Raw genomic sequence first — 17,133 nt, forward strand, 5'->3', positions numbered from 1 at the left:
TATTTTTGTGTTGTAATTTTTCCTTTTTTTTTTTTTTTTTAATGCAAAAGGAAATCAACCCCTTGGTATGGAGTCACAGGGGTGCCAAAATTAAAAAAAAAAATAATAATAAATACTAAATAAATAAACGGGCTTTGCAAACAGGCCGTGTCTACGCCAAGCAAGGTTTTTTTTTTAAACCAAGGATCCTGCCTTAATACGCCTTTAAAAAATAATTACGTCTACGCCAGCAGGTTTGTAGAAAAAAAAGCTTCAACAGCCAACCACATTCATTCTGTTTTAAGTACATTTATAACAATGCACGAAAAATAATTATCCATATTACTCCCATCCTTCGCATGTGTTCTTCAAAGTGAAGCACTGCAAGAGTTTGTAAATAAATGGAAGCAAAAAGCACCTGTCTAATAATTAGATCTAAACCCACTGCGAAGGTATCCATGTTTACTCCAAATTTAAACATTGGTCTCATGTGTGATGTAGGAACAAAGTTTGTTGCAATCAGTGACGTTGACAGTTAAACCTTCGGTTATCAGTGTCCACATGTTGGCGCTACAAACTCAGAGTTCGCATATCTTCACTTTGGACGGTGTTTTTAAGAACACTGGAAAGCCCCTCCCAACGCCATTTGATTGACATCCCATTTTTGTAACTCAAAGGCAAAAGTATAGACAAGCACAATGAGAATGACAAGCGAAATAGAGAAGGCAAAGAAAAAAAATAGCCATTGTTTTTTCTGTTTTCGTTTTTCAATGAGAAAAAGTATAAGTCAATGACAAAAATTGTCATTGTTTTTTTTTTTCATTTGTGTTTTTCGGAAAAAAAGTAAAAGTCAGTGACAAAAATTGTCATTGTTTTTTCCGTTTGGAATTTTCAATGACAAAAAGTAAAAGTCAGTGACAAAATATACTTTTATATTTTCATTTGTTTATTCATTTATTTTTTAATTTCGGCACCGTAAGTATGACACAGCAAGCAATGGGCGGGTCCTCCCCTCAAGATGGAAACTGTCTCGAGTGACCCACCCACTGCAAGCCTCAAGCGTCGACGCCCACCCACCAGCCTTATTACTCGACGAATACCAGGAAGAAGAAGTCGAACAGGCCCAAGTAAGTTCACAATTCCACGAGTACAGTTTGTTTAGATTATTAGCTTTGAAGTATTAACTGAAAACCTGTCTCAGGATATGTTGCGATAATTTTGTGAGTCGTTTAACGGCGCGACATTACTCTTTTTTTCCCCCCTTGCTACCTCTGTCACTCAGTGTTTTATCTTTAGCTTTACTGTACGGCTAAACTGAGCCCTGGCATTTTTTCCCATCAGTCTCTCCTCTTTGACCTAAGACCTGAAGTCGTTGCGCTACTATGTAATTTTCCTATTCATTTTAGCCAGAGGCCAAGTTGTACTCGCCCTGCTGAGTTTACCTCTTGTTTACTTTTAACATTTAGCCATTGTCAGTTTGTTGACTCGCTATTCATGAATACAGTACTGTATACAGTACAATACAGTGTGACCATACGTTACATTATGCGCTTTTTTCATTACATTATAACACGGTGTTGTAATGTTATAGTGTTATTAACACCATTGCTTTGTTTTTGTATTGCTTTGCAGTCTGTCAATGATTATTTGTAACTGCTTCTTGTAATTGTAATACTCAAAAACATTTCAAAAGGGACTTAACTTCAACACACAGCTATTACTTGAATGCCAGTTGTAAATCTGGTGAGGCCAAGGGTAGACCATAAGGGAAATTAGTTCACTGAATATTGAAGTTCACTGGCCCCACTATAAAAAAACACTGGCCCAGGTCAACACATCAGTTATTGATGCCAATAATCACGGAAAAGAACATTTGCTTTAGGGGTGCACGACATACATTTTTTGAAACAGATAACTTCCTGCTCCTCAAAGCCGATATCGATAAACGATAATAAATATATAATTTTTTAAATGTATATTCACCCGAGTTTTTGAACACCTGGAGGTTTAAAAAAAAAAAACTAGTGGTGGATTCAACATAGATTTGCCTTTGACCTAACCAGATTTTTCATAATGACATGTAGGCCTGTCGCGATAACAAACTTTAGTGTGCGATAATATATCTGATAAATTATTGCGATGTTATTGCGCCCCCCCCAATTTTTTTTTTTTTAAACCAATTTAAAATAACACAGTGAGAATACAGTATTTCTTAATAGATCAAGTACACCCATTTAAACGCGATAAATGTTTACTCTTAAATTCAAAAATACTTTCTAAGAAATCACAAAACAATAGACAATGCCTCTTAAGTGAAAGGCTGTTAATACCGCACAGAAACACAGAATAAATAAAATGTGTTTTTCAAGAAAAATAATAGAATTGTACTTAATAACTTAAGCGTTTAGGCAAGTGAAAACTTTTCCCCTCATAGCTTCTGCTATTGTGTTCCATAGGGATGCAACGATACAGTTAAGTCACTGTTGGGTAAGATTTTTAGATATGGGAACACGATTTTCGATTCGATTCAATACATTTTAATGCTCTGAAAAAAAAATGTATTTTTTGTTTAGTTATTATTATTTTTTTTTTTGCTAACGAGCAAAAACTAAATTGCCATCATATAAACATGCATTTTAGTGCATAATATTTATGTGCTTACTCCTTACTGATCCGAAGAAATTTTGTATAAAAGTGCTGTGAACAATCTTTACTGTTTGTAAAGTGAGGCGGGGCACACTGTTGATTGCTACAGCTCTATTAGCAGCTAGGTTTACTACATGAGTAAAACATCCTATTTGTGGTCTGAATCCATCTTTGTCACGTACTGAATTAACAATATTTGCAGCATTATCTATGGTCATTGGTATGTATTGATTTGGCCTGCTTAACTTGCATTCAGTCATGGCGGTTTATGATTCATCGATGTAGTATATGGACTACGTGTCCCATAATCACTCTGGGCTCATGTAGCCAATGGCATGGGACGTAGCACATCTAGTTTGCTATTTCATGATATCTAGTGTGTACGCACATGAAAAAAGTTAACAAACGCCACAGAAGTCACGTCTGCTCATTACTGCACAACACCAGCATATGACAATCGACTTTTATAAACAGGACGAGTTTGAAGCACAGTGCTCTTAATTTGCAACTCATTGTTCATCATGTCCATTCAGCTTCGCAGCTATGCAGGTGCGTCTCCAGTAAAAATAGAATATCGCCTAAACCATTCGGCGGGCTCCGGCCCGCGAGGTGATAAATCGCAGCGGAAAAATAACCGCCTTCATTTTTATTTATCGTGCGATAAATTGAATTATTGCATATTGCGACAGGCTTAATGACATGAATATGTTTATAATGAACAAAACAAAGACAAGAACAGTCTTGATTTCAAATAAAGTGACAATATTTATTTATTTATTAAATAAATATAATTTGAGCCAATCACAATCAATTAGTCAATATAATTGAAGATGTCTTTCCTGAACAATGAGCACTGAATTAAAACATAAACCCAACGGGTATTGTGCTTTGTCATCAGATAAAAAGATTTGGTGCTACAGGAGAGGAGACTGTTGTGGTCTTGGTCCATGAAACAATGTTCTTAACCTCGGAGACATGTTAGGACAGCAAGCCTATCAATAGCAAAAAGGCCTGAATAACTTAGTAACTTATAACTAACACTGTAAAATGCAAACATTACATGGTAAGGTTCATCACTCATTCCTCATAACAAAAATACGGTAGGACAAAAAGGATTAATGACTTGCCTTATAATAATCAATATCAACTATAGTGAATTAACCCATTTTCAATCAAGTATGAGGTTTCTTCTCTGCATAGTACGAAATCCTACCAAGCATGCTCACAGGACTAACATTACACGTCTATACTGTATGTCCGGGAATAAAACCTAAGTGCCGTGCATGGTTGCCAATCGAAGTATGGAAGCGTGTGCCAAGTTCATCATACTTTGCCGGTAAACATTCATCTGAAAAGTGGCGGCGGCTTGGAATGATGAATCTGGCTCCAAATGACGAAATAGCCGCCTGAATCCTATGTCTTCGCCGACGGAAAAGGGTTGGTTGTCTAGCGCCATCATTTCTGTAATAATGTTTGTGATCGCTTTAACCCTCAGTCATCTTTGTGAAACCTTTCAAAGGCCTCGTTAAATAGTACAAGCCCGGCTTATTAGCTGGCTTGGGAATTGGATGGGCAGCTTCATTCGTAGCTCGCACGTCCTCGTACTCTAAACACCATCGAAACGATTGTAATCTTTTAATTGGCTTATTAAGATGTGTTTCTCGCCAGCCATGCGGCACACTTGAGCGTGACGTCACAGAAAGGGAACACTTGATTTACAAATGAACACAACCCAATCCACCTTGTCTTTTCTCGCCAGCCGTGCGGCACACTTGAGTGTGACGTCACAGAATGGGAGCGCTTGAGTTACAAACACACACATCCCAATCCACCGACACCATGCCAAAAATATTACAGCACATGTTATCGGTCCTAATAATAATGTTATTAGATATATTGGGATGACGTCATAATTCCTATTAACGGACCGATAATTATCGGACCAATAATTATCTTGCACCAGTAATTTGCTTGAATGACATGAAAAACATTTTTTTCTGATAGATTTAAAGAAAAGTGCAGCAAAGCGGTGCAAAAACATGAATCAAATGCAAATAATCCATTTCCATGGTCACATCCATAATCATGCCATAATCACTCCAGTATAGCCAGTTCTTCCTCCATTTCTTCCTCAGTTGGGTGATTTTTGCGCTTTGATGCCCAGGTAGTGTAACGAGGGGGTCCACTTCTAGGCCCTGACTGCCACCATTTCAAAACATCCCTCTCTAAAGCAAGTGGCTATAGTTAATTACCTTTTCAAAGAATGTATCATAATAATCCCAATACTGTATATTAATAGGAATATCATAGAAATATAATTTCAAACACTGATATAGTCTAAATTGTGCAATTAAGTTAGTTTAAGTTAAATATTCAACAGACATTTGCTCCAAACAGGTGTAAAATGTACCAACAAGAGGCGTAGCAGCCAGTGGAGTGTTGTCATACCACACAAATTTTGAGTCCATTGGTCACATGACTTTGCGCTAAAATGTTTAAAATTTGGTTATATTTGTGTAAAGTCGACATGTGAAAAACTGGCGTGTGGCATCAGCATTTACCCATTTTCAACTTTACAGGGTGCACCAAGCCACCAACCCGGAACATGAAAAACCCAACCAGAAACATAAATAAACCCAAGTTGACGCCACTTACCATTTATACATATTTTACAGTTTTTCGGGAAAGAAACACACACACCAAATAAAAAACATTTTTGCCCCGACCCGGCCTCTGCTGCATCCCTGCCGGCCGCGGGAGCGCACGGCCCGCCCACATGTCCTCCTCCTGAGACCGAGATGCCCTGGCCGACCCAGCCGTCTTCCAACGGAGCCCGACGCCCTCGCCGATCCGGCAGGTCGCCACCGCGCCCTACGTATTGTGCTCCCAGAGGGGAAATTTTTAGGCCGGCGCAAGACGGTCGAGAACGAAAGCATTTGCCAAGAATGTTTTCATTTTGGGTGCCCAAGGACAAACCAGGCCCGCGGGAGAGTCCTGTGCCTAAACGAAGCTTTCCTGTCTTTCCCTTACCGCCCTCTTGAAGTCTCCACAGGCTCGGTTGTCTTGGCAACAATTTAGAAGTCAAAGAGATGACTAAAGCAATCAACTCTACTTCCATTACTTGACCGCTTTGATGCTCCTTTTCTTTGAAACACTGTACAGACATTAAAGAAAATTGCTACCTCAGGAACATTCAAATGTATATTAGTCACCAGGACAGGAGCACAAAGAACATTATTATTCAGTGTAATATTGCGAGCCCTGAATTAAAACGCTTTTCTTTTTTTGTCTTTGAAGCCATGAGCTACCCAGGATACCCTCCTCAGGCTGGTGGATACCCACCACAACCTGGTGCATACCCACCCCAAGCAGGTGGATATCCTCCTCAGCCTGGTGCCTACCCTCCTCAGCCTGGTGCCTACCCTCCTCAACCTGGTGCCTACCCTCCCCAAGCAGGGGGCTACCCGCCTCAAGCTGGAGGCTACCCACCCCAGGCAGGAGGTTACCCACCACAGGCAGGAGGTTACCCACCACAGGCAGGAGGGTACCCACCCCAAGCCGGAGGTTATCCCCCTCAGGCTGGAGGGTACCCACCAGCACCCCCACAAGGTAAGACAAAGATGGGAAAGTTAGTCAAACATGCATTTCGACTAAAAAGAAATATTGTTTTTATTTATTTTTTAAGTATAGACTTAAGTATAGACCGAATGACATTTTTCTACAATTCTAAAACACACAAAACCTCTGTTGCTCAGAGACACAAGTAGCACAGTACTTCTTTATTCGCACTCTTTCACTTACACAGTACTTACATTCGGAGTTCAACACTTTGTCACCTAGTTGTCGACAAGTCGTAAAGTTCCTAAAAGAGGGTCCATTAATTGTCCCAGTCCAAATTTCTTAATCGTAAAGTATTCAGAAGCCAATGCAGTGTGAGTAACAGTTACGTTATTGTTTGTTTTGTGTTGAAGGCACTTGGGGAGGTGGGCCTGCCGGGGGATATCCTGCCATCGGTATGGACAACCTCACCAACCCTGGATACAATGCTGGCATGGTAAGTTCACTTCATGAAGAAATGGTACCACATTTTGGAAAAGTATGTATGTCATACTACATGATGAGATGGTTGCATTGAGTATTTCAGTTAGAATGAATTTCTCAACCATAACTGGGATATTTCATCCTTACACATTTATGGTAAGTCTATTCTGGGAAGTTTGCATCCTATGAAAAAAAAAAAAAAACTCAGCTTTGCTTTTTTATTAGTCAGCTTATCTTTCTCGCTTTCCTGCATGAGAAGAAAAACATGACCATTATAAAATAGCCATCCATGCTACTCGAGCTTCTCCATTGTTTGCAACTTTTAATCCATTAATCCCTCTTTTCTAATTCTGTGCCCTATTTTAATTTGTGATGTCAGATGACCTTTATTTGATACTTGTGTCAACTTATAAATATCATCTTGTGGCATGTGTAAATGTTTTAAATATTGTAGGGCAGAAGAAACATAAAGAAAGGTTAGTTTTATGATCATTCATATAACTTTGCCCACATTATGGCATGCCAATCTTTCCAATTTACAGGCCAACCAGATGTGCCAAGGCGTAGGGTGTTTTTCTCCAAACCCCTCCGTTTACGCCTATACCCCCGTGGGGTACCCGTCAGTTTATCCACCAGGCCGGTACATTGCCCTTTTCCCTAATGAACAGTCATATGGCCTGTACCCACAGCCAGGAGGAACTATGCCCCAAGGTCCAGGGATGGGCTACCCAGGCCAGCCTATTCCCGGCTACCCTCGTGCTCCATCTCCCAATCCCACTGGATATGGAGGCGCACCAGCACCTATGCAAGGGTACCCAAAGGTCCCCTCGCCGAATCCATCGACACAAGCCTATGGTGGCGGAGCCATGCCGATGGCCCCACCTGTAAATGTAAGAAGGAACATGCTTTAATGAAAAATTGGACATAGTTGACTGCGGTTTATGTTGGACTTGTGTGTTTATAGAAAGGGTTTAGAGGGTCAATCAAGGACTTTCCTGGAGCGGACCCCCTCAAAGATGTGGAGGTCCTAAGGAAAGCGATGAAGGGATTTGGTGAGTGGCGGACAACTCCCATTATCGAACCTTGGTCCTTTATGATCTGTTTCTGAAGTTGCTTTATTCTTCTTCAACCATATTCAAATGTTGTCATTGTATTTGGCTGTATGCAAACCGTATCACAATAGATTTGGGATGACACCTTTGTACACAGACATGCAGGAAGTAACTGGACACATTCATTTCTGTAAATTTCCAATACAAGCGTCATAATATGTTTTCAGCGGTGTCATTTTTTTCCCCATTCCAAATGACATTATATTAGACCTTAAGCTGAAAATGATTTTCCAGCTTGTATATTATAAATGAGTTACGAACATTCAAATAAAGCATACAGAACCAACGTGTCATTTTAATTAGGGTTCCCTTTAAAACTCCTTTACTGCATTTAAAAACATGACATTTCCTGGTTTGAATGTGTCTTCATCTTTTACATGCAGTCTAAATGTGGCTATTGCTGTTTTCTGAATTAACTTGTTTTATCTTGTAACAGTTTTCATGACACATTAATTTATATTGCCATTTTAAAGTTCGAATGAATTTATTCTTCTCTTGGAAATCAACTCAAAGCTGAGTTGGAATTGTAAATGTGTGTGTGTACAGGAACTGATGAGCAGGCCATTATTGACTTGTTGGGGAGTCGCTCAAACAAGCAGCGCGTTCCTCTACTCCGTGCCTACAAAACCGCCTATGGGAAGGTAAACCATCCAGCCCATGTTTATTCTTGACACTCTCCTTTAGTATGGTCAGGGCTCCCTGTTCTATAGTGAGAAAATTTACAGTTTTTAAAATAGTGTTGGCATATAAACTCTATACATATTATGAGTAAAGTATAGCTTAGTATGTGTTGATAGGCAGTCAACAGGTGCTGGTAGCAAAATGGAAATGAGGTTAGAGGACACACTCAGAGCTCATTATAGTTTGTTTTTCTTAGCTGTCGTAATTGATGAAGGACTTCAGTTATTCCAAGCCTGTTTCCATTTTCAGGATCTGATTAAAGACCTCCACTCTGAACTGTCGGGCGACTTTAGGAAGCTAGTCATGGCCATGATGAAGAGCCAGCCTGAGTTTGATGCCTCTGAGATTCATAGTGCCATTAAGGTAAACACTCACAACAGTGAAATAAAATATTGGGGCTTCTGTTGCTAGTTTGAAAAATGGTTCATAAAAGACAGGAAGACTCTGAGCTCTCAGTCGCAAGAATGAGAGGAGATTATAATTTTCCACGTGATCCCTGCAGGGCGCCGGAACCGACGAAGCTTGTCTGATAGAGATCCTGTCATCGCGTTCCAATGCCGAAATCAAGGAGATAGCGCGTATTTACAAAACAGGTAAGACGCTTTAAGCTGGCAGCTTCACTTCTAATCGCCGTGTTCGCTGTTCATTGATAAAATCGTCCAAATCCAGCTTTGATTGCGTTACAATAAACAGGCAACTAGAGGTCTATTCCTAGAAATGATCAGACTTCGACCTCAGCTACAGTGGAACCCCGAAGTCAAATGCTCCTAAAAATCATAACAAGTGTCAAAACATGGATTTAGCTGTATTTATTTGAACTGAATGGCAATTGTTTTTCACAATCATTTGGTTCACGGTGTGTTCACGTTATTCCCTCTATTTAGAATTCAAGAAGTCTATGGAGGATGCCATTAGCAGTGACACCTCAGGACACTTCCGTAGACTCCTGATTTCTCTTGCACAGGTACAACAATTAAGCATGCTGAAATAGTTCTAAGCAACTTCAGGGAGACTTTAAGTCTTATTTTCTCTTGTCTGTATAGGGTAATCGTGACGAAAGACCAAATGTCGATATTTCATTAGCCAAGCAAGACGCTCAGGTAAAATGTAATTTTCATGAATTGGATATGATTTTGACTTATGTCATTTTCATAAATATATTTTCCGTTCCCTTCCTAGGCCCTTTATGCTGCCGGAGAGAACAAACTGGGGACGGACGAGTCCAAGTTTAATGCCATCCTATGTGCCAGGAGCAAAAACCATCTCAGGACAGGTGGGCACAAAAATAAAAGCAGGTTGCATCTTTTGTCATTTTGATCACTATTACATTGATACAGAAATTTCATGCCATTTCATTTCAAATATAAATGTATTTTTTTGTATTATGTAGTTTTTATGGAGTACCAGAAGATGTGTGGCAGGGATATTGAGAAGAGCATCAGCAGGGAGATGTCAGGAGACCTGGAGAGTGGAATGCTGGCAGTGGGTAAGAATTTTTTTTGTTTTTCCTACAGGCATGATGTCGTCATTTTTTCCACACTAAACAATGAAAAAAGTTATTGAAAAGGCAATTTTAAAGACTCATATATCTGTAACTAATTAGTCAGTGCAAGAAAAAGTTTTTTTTTTTTTCTGTTTCTCTCGGCATAGTAGGCACCTTAACGGATTCTTACAGGAAATAAATGTGTCGTGAGAGTAAACTATACTTTGTTATTATACTAGAGTACTTTAATTCTAGTGGAAGGCCTTCTTGGAAAACCAAATAATTACTCAGTTTAAGAACCATTGTTTTAACAATGTGTGTATTGTGTTTAGATGTTAAACATCCCTTTTTTTAGTTGTGAATAGCAAATATTCTATTTTTATCATAAATGTCTTCATTGGTAATTAAACTCTGACACTCTATTTTGTTTCTAGTGATACTAGGAAACCCAAATAATTACTAAGGTGGTGCAAGGCAATGATCTAAGTCTGATGCAGTGTTCATGTGTTGATGCAGTGTTCATGTGTAAAATATTTCCGGATAATTAATGCCCTCTATTGTCCTTTCTTTTTTTTTGCTACCATTCGAGTGATGGTACTGCGAACTATTTAAAGTGTTTCATCTAGATGTTTTGTTTCAATCCACTGCTATTTTAGTTTTCACGAATAGTTTTTCTTTGTGTGCAGAGAAGTGGGCATGCTGCATGATACTCACTTTTGTTGTCTTTCATTTTTAGGTTGTTGTGTTCTTTCTGTGGATATTTTTATCGTATTGCTGTTAAATGGCAAGCATCTCAGGTTAATAGTGTATGTTCTCTGTTCTAGTGAAGTGTATTAAGAATATACCAGCCTACTTTGCTGAAAGGCTTTACAAGGCCATGAAGGTGAGTCACACTCTTCATGTTTGTAAGATTTTTTTTCTAAAAGCCACCACTAATTAATTAAACTTGAGTGAATGTCTACTAGTCAATGCCGTTTATATTCTTCAATACAGTAGTAGTAATAAATACTTAAGGAAGGAATGCGTTGCAAGCTATATTTACTGACTAAGAGCCTGATAATGCAGCAAATTTACACAGAATATGCACATAAATACACAAACATGGACATAGCTTACCCATCACGGTGTGATATTTTCAGAACAAATACGCCCACTCAGTGTACATGCCGCTAGGACTGCCAGGTAATATTTGCATAACTTGGCCAAATCTGGAAACTTTACCTCGTTGTGTGCTGGAACACTATCACACTCTTATTCCACTTGAGTAACATGGGACTTTAAGACTCCTCTTCCCTCACTTACCAAAGCCGCACATTGAGAAATGGCTGACAATTTACTGTATTTTTCGGACTATAAGTCGCACCTGAGTATAAGTCGCATCAGGCATAAAATGCCCAACGAAGAGGAAAAAAAACATACCGTATTGGCCCGAATATAAGACTGTGTTTTTTGCATTGAAATAAGACTGAAAAAGAGGGGGTCGTCTTATATTCGCGGTCTCGACATTATACCCATTCACGACGCTAGATGGCGCCAGATATCCTTGAAGCTTTGTTCTGTCATGACAGATCTCAGCTACTCTGAAGTTTAACCAGGTTGCATTATTTTATTGCAGTGTTTTTCCTAATTCAGATTTGTTTCTAGACTACAGTTACAGTTAGAATTCACTTTGATGGTTAATGCAGTTATTGCAATTTTGTTGTTTTATCACAACAGAATGGTTTATTTACATTTCAAAAACCAGAAGCCATTCATTTACGAGTGTGATCGCACTTTAGTTTACATATTCACATGTTCAGATATTAAGATTTGAATGAGGCAAAATAATATGCTTTTTCTCTCAAATATATTATTATAATCAGTTGCTTCGGATGTACTGTTATTATTTTCCGTATAAAAATTAATTTGGTGTTCAAAAAGTCTTTTTTCAAACTTGAGTCTTGAAAAAGGGGGTCGTCTTATAATCAGGGCCATCTTATATTCGGGCAAGTCGCACCGGAGTATAAGTCGCATTTTGGGGGGAAATTTACTTGATAAAATCCAACACATAGAACAGATATGTCATCTTGAAAGGCACGTTAAAATAAAAATACAATAGAGAACAACATGGTGAATAAGTGTACAGTATGATTGTTACATGATGCATGAACAACGAAATGCAAATGTGGCCGGTATGTTAACGTAATCTAGCTATTAAGAGTAACTATAGCATAAAGAACATGCTAACAAGTTTACCAATCCATCAGTGTCACTCCACAACACCAAAATAACATGTGAAATGATATAATAATGTGTTAATAATTTCAAACATAAGTCGCTCCAGAGTATAAGTCGCAACCCCAGCCAAACTATGAAAAAAAAAAAACTGCGACTTATAGTCCAAAAAATACGGTCAATCAAGCGTTTTTTACAGCGTTCCTGCAGTGCACTTACGTCATTAAGTCATGACCACTATCATGCAAACTCATTTACAGAGTGGTTTGTGTATATATGCAGTAGCATTAGCCACTGTTAAAATATCCCTACAAAACTTCAAGGCATACATTTTGCATTAATCTTATCGAGTTATTTGAGTTATATGACAAATCCTTTCAGCCAGTATTCCACTCATTCTTATTATGTTGTATTACTATTATGTTGTATTACTGAATACTTAGGGTGCTGGTACTAAAGACACCACTCTCATCCGAATCATGGTGTCCCGTTCCGAGATCGACATGCTGGATATCCGCCAAGAATATTTGAAAAACTATGGCAAGTCACTGTACAAGGACATCTCTGTAAGTCGTATTACTGAGTTGATTTAGCTAATTAGGCAACAGCCAATGAAAAGAGTGTTGGATACAAATGTATTTAATCTCCTAACAGGGCGACACATCAGGAGACTACAAGAAGCTCCTTCTCAAGCTGTGTGGCGGCAGTGACTGAAGCAATCACATTACACGTGCCTACAATAATAATAAGAATAATAATCTGTTTTGGCTTTATAGTGTCAAAGCAATATACACAAGCTGCAAAAATGCATGCCATGTTTACCCTGTTGTAGCGTCACGTGACTATTTGCAATTCAGAGTGCACACAAAAGCTTTATATTTTTTTACTTGCTCAACATTTAATTTTTACAGAGCGAGTTCCTACACATTATAAAAAAAGAGTTATATTTTTAAAGATATATTCATGTAAATTCCTGTATGAGTAGAATTGATAATCTGCTTCATCTGTCAAAAGTTGAATTATTTTAAACAATGCTGAATTTAAATGTACAAGTGCCACAACGTCCCGCCAAGCAATGTAATCACCTCAGCATCCAGCCTTGCAATGTAATCTCAATAGTCTGTCCATTAGACGTTTTTTTCTAGTGCTTTGTGGTTTTTGTGTCACATTTCAATCATTTATCTGGAATTTTATATTCACCAGTCTCAGAAAAAAAAAAAAAAAATCCAACTGATATCTTTCTGGCTGATTACTTACACAGCACAATTAAACTTAAATATCCTAATTATTATATTTACATGCATAAATTGCATAAACAGCAATTCATTTAGTTAAAAAAAAAACTCCAACTAATGTGGGTGTTAAAAAAAAACTCCCAACTAATGTGGGTTTAACACCATTAACCAATTGTTAGTGAGACCAGTATTGACCACTATCCACATTACGTTTCTAGTGTGTAGTGCTTATGACCAACACAGCACTACACACACACACACACGCACACACACACACACAACGGTATTTTTTAATAGAGGTCCAACAACAATTAATTCATCTGGATAAATATATTGTTTGGTTAAGCACAATGAAATAAAACTCAATCAAAATGCAAAGCATTGATCAACAACGTTTTTCAACACCTTTTAGATATGCCACTTAGTTTTAAAGAACGGTTTTCGTTCAAAGACTGAAATGTGCCGCAACAAAATGGTCAGAAACACTAAAGTGCCTTCTCTTTTTATCACTTTAAGTTAAATGTAGTTGATTGTGTTAAATGTGTATACAAATGATTTTCAATCAAATACCTGAAAATTTTCAGCAAAAAAAATTTCAAAAACATTTGTTTTGTAATTTTTTTATTGCTTTTGGGTAAATTAAACTGTGTTAAATGTGTAATATCGTATTAAATCAAATCCTGGGAGACATAATAGGGGGGGGGGGGGTCATGATTGTCCAAAGAATCTTAAGATTTTATCGTCATGTAAATTGTGATTTATATTAGGGCTGTCAAAATTATCGCGTCAACGGGCCGTAATCCATTTTTTAAAATTAATCACGTTAGAATATTTGACGCAATTAACGCACAGGCCCCGCTCAAACAGATTAAAATGACAGCACAGTGTCATGTCCACTTGTTACTTGTGTTTTTGGGTGTTTTGTCACCCTCTGTTGGCGCTTGGGTGCAACTGATTTTATGGGTTTCAGCACCATGAGCATTGTGTAATTATTGACATCAACAATGGCGAGCTACTAGTTTATTTTTTGATGGAAAATTTTACTACTTTTATTAAAATGAAAACATTAAGAGGGGTTTAATATAAAATTTCTATAACTTGTACTAACATTTATGTTTTAAGAGCTACAAGGCTTTCTATCCATGGATCGCTTTAACAGAATGTTAATGTTAATGCCATCTTGTTGATTTATTGTTATAATAAACAAATACAGTACTTATGTACAGTACGTTGAATATATATATCCGTCTTGTGTCTTATCTTTCCAACAATAATTTACAGAAAAATATGGCATATTTTATAGATGGTCTGAATTGCGATTAATTACGATTAATTAATTTTTAAGCTGTGATTAACTTGATTAAAAATTTTAATCGTTTGACAGCCCTAATTTATATTTTATACACCTCAATATCCACTGACGAACATGAATTCCCTCACCCAAAACAGATCTCTCTAGTAAACAACCAAGAAGTAACATTTCTACTGGACAGCGAGACTGCCAGAACGGTCTTTGTTTTCAACTAATAATCTCACATTTACATTTGTTATTAAATTTTAAATTTTCGTAAATCATTGTGGTTGACTCTGCTTGCCAGCAGAGGGCAGCAAAACCTTAGACTCCATAGAGCATAACTACTTTCGCTGTGAAGATCCGACATTTAGGGCATAAATATATAAATAACCATTCACACCCACAATATCACATATGGACAATTTAGTCTTCAGTTACATGCATGTTTTTTGAAAATAAGGGAAAGCTGAAAAGCTATACAAGCACATCGTCCAAACTCCACATTGCGAAAACTAGTCCTTCGTGCAGCTGATGACTCTCTAATTCAAAATGATCATAGGTAAACAAGTACGAAATGTAATTTCCTCGGGGCTCATACGTGTGGCTGCGCTCTATCGAGTCCAGTTAGCCTCATTTAAAATGCTGTCGAGCACACTTTGCAGGGCACTCAGCTGGCAGCAGTATAATCAATAATGCGAAGGGAGGAGGATATTAATGGCATCCATAAAGATGCTTTGTCTATGTTAAACAAACCTAGTAAGGGGAAAACACCCACCCCTCTACCCCTAACATGCCTTACTGAATTTTGATAACCTGAAGGCATTGTCGTCATGCTGACATTATAATCAGTCATTTTAATCAAGATAAGATCCAATACCATCCTTCCAGTCAGTGGCTGCTTACCTAGTAAGTGGTATATAAAGCGAGTGTAATCTACAAAACTGTACATATAAATTGTTAGAATAAATAAAAATAAAAAACAAAACAAAAATTATTAAAATTAATGTGTCATTCAGTGACCCTGGTAACACTAATGTAGAAATGGTTGCTGATGAGAACATCATCCTTCTTTGTCAATATTGGTCTTTGACCTACCGTAGAAAATTCAACACTCTAAAATGGACACACATTGACACCTTTATAAAGCAGATGAAAACAGACAGTGGAAACTGTCAAATCAAACCCCTCAACATGTGCTACGATTTGGAGTTCAACTAAAATAATCCAAATTCAAACATCATATCATCACATGTGACATAATTAAAACTATTAGCCCAGTGAGCATATTGGCATAACCTGGGCTGGCCACTTGTTATTACACAATGCATCATTTTAGATGTGACATCGGCCTTATTTGTGAGAACGCAAAACACATTCAAAGGTTTTCTGGGACAAAATTGTTCATTTTGGAAAAAAAATAACAATGGTCTCCTACTGATTACTAAAGAATTGAAAAGGGAAGAGTAAAAAAAAAAAAAATAGTGAAATGAGAGAATTCTTTCATTTAGTTCACTGTGCGTGTATATTCATAGAACACAATATTCGGTGGGTGTTGAAAAAGATTATTCAAAAGACGTCCTTGGAATAGTGGAATATTTCCTATGGGAATGTTTTGAAATCAGAACAACTTGGAAGCCAACCAATCTGAAAGAATATATTGTGTTCCACTTTTGAAACTCTACTGATATAATCATCTCTCTTCTGAGCTGTCTGATAACCAAATCTGTTTAACAAGCTCTCAGTAAATCATCAGAGGGGTGAGAATCAACATCTAAATGCAACACAAACATTGTTGTGCTGTATGAAAGTCATCAGTCTATTTTCTGTTTCCTCAGAAAAGGGCTCCAGAAACGAGTGCCCAATCTGCGTCTGCAGTGGGGACCTTCTTCCCTTTGATATGAATGAATCCTTATTAATTTTTCATCTAAAGGGAGGTGCACATCGCACAGAAGCTGTGTGGAGCCAACATGGCAGACGGAGAGGAGGGAGGGTGGGAGAAGGAGAGGAAGGGAATTGGAGATGTCACAATGAGAATCAGTGCATGCATGAATAAGGTCACGCTTTGAGAGAGGTAAACGCCTGCAGACTGCGGCCGCTGTGCCAACAAGCTTTAGAACGGACGGCATCCATCATCTTCTTGTTTGATTTCACAAAAGCTAATATCTTTTGTCATCACTCGCGTAGCTTTTAAGAGCCTATGCATACACTCATACATACATGAGTGTGGTGGTGGGGGGGCAGTTGCAGCTTGAATGGAGATGGTACACGGTGCATACGCCCCTGGCTACAGCAACATCATTATGTAAGCATGGAATCGTTAGTGGTTTTATTTTTTTTATCCACACGTTAGACAAAATGTAGACTGTAGACGGATTTAATTGGACGTTTGCGTATGATTAAGGCTGAGGGTCGATTGCAAATGGCAAGTCAAACTAGATGCCTATAAAA

The 17,133-nt window shown here is 38.0% G+C and overlaps 1 protein-coding gene across 4 annotated transcripts; it reads left to right on the forward strand.

The window, feature by feature from the left end:
* The first annotated feature begins 943 nt into the window (after window positions 1–943).
* Window positions 944–13,300, forward strand: LOC130923405 (annexin A11-like). 4 transcript variants are annotated; one of them, XM_057849085.1, is made up of 15 exons: window positions 944–1,106; window positions 5,923–6,234; window positions 6,597–6,679; window positions 7,209–7,556; window positions 7,631–7,718; window positions 8,325–8,419; window positions 8,709–8,822; window positions 8,962–9,052; window positions 9,344–9,423; window positions 9,503–9,559; window positions 9,639–9,732; window positions 9,850–9,945; window positions 10,767–10,825; window positions 12,600–12,722; window positions 12,811–13,300. In XM_057849085.1, exons 1-15 carry the CDS (start codon window positions 998–1,000, stop codon window positions 12,868–12,870), a joined length of 1,809 nt encoding a protein of 602 aa, XP_057705068.1. In that variant the 5' UTR covers window positions 944–997; the 3' UTR covers window positions 12,871–13,300. The 4 variants fall into 4 exon arrangements, with proteins under 4 accessions (XP_057705068.1, XP_057705069.1, XP_057705070.1 ...); XM_057849086.1 differs by having other exon boundaries at window positions 7,356–7,556; XM_057849087.1 differs by lacking the exon at window positions 5,923–6,234 and having other exon boundaries at window positions 983–1,106.
* Window positions 13,301–17,133: the final 3,833 nt, after the last annotated feature.

The sequence above is a fragment of the Corythoichthys intestinalis genome, chromosome 10 (assembly GCF_030265065.1).
Source record: "Corythoichthys intestinalis isolate RoL2023-P3 chromosome 10, ASM3026506v1, whole genome shotgun sequence".
Lineage (NCBI taxonomy): Eukaryota > Metazoa > Chordata > Actinopteri > Syngnathiformes > Syngnathidae > Corythoichthys > Corythoichthys intestinalis.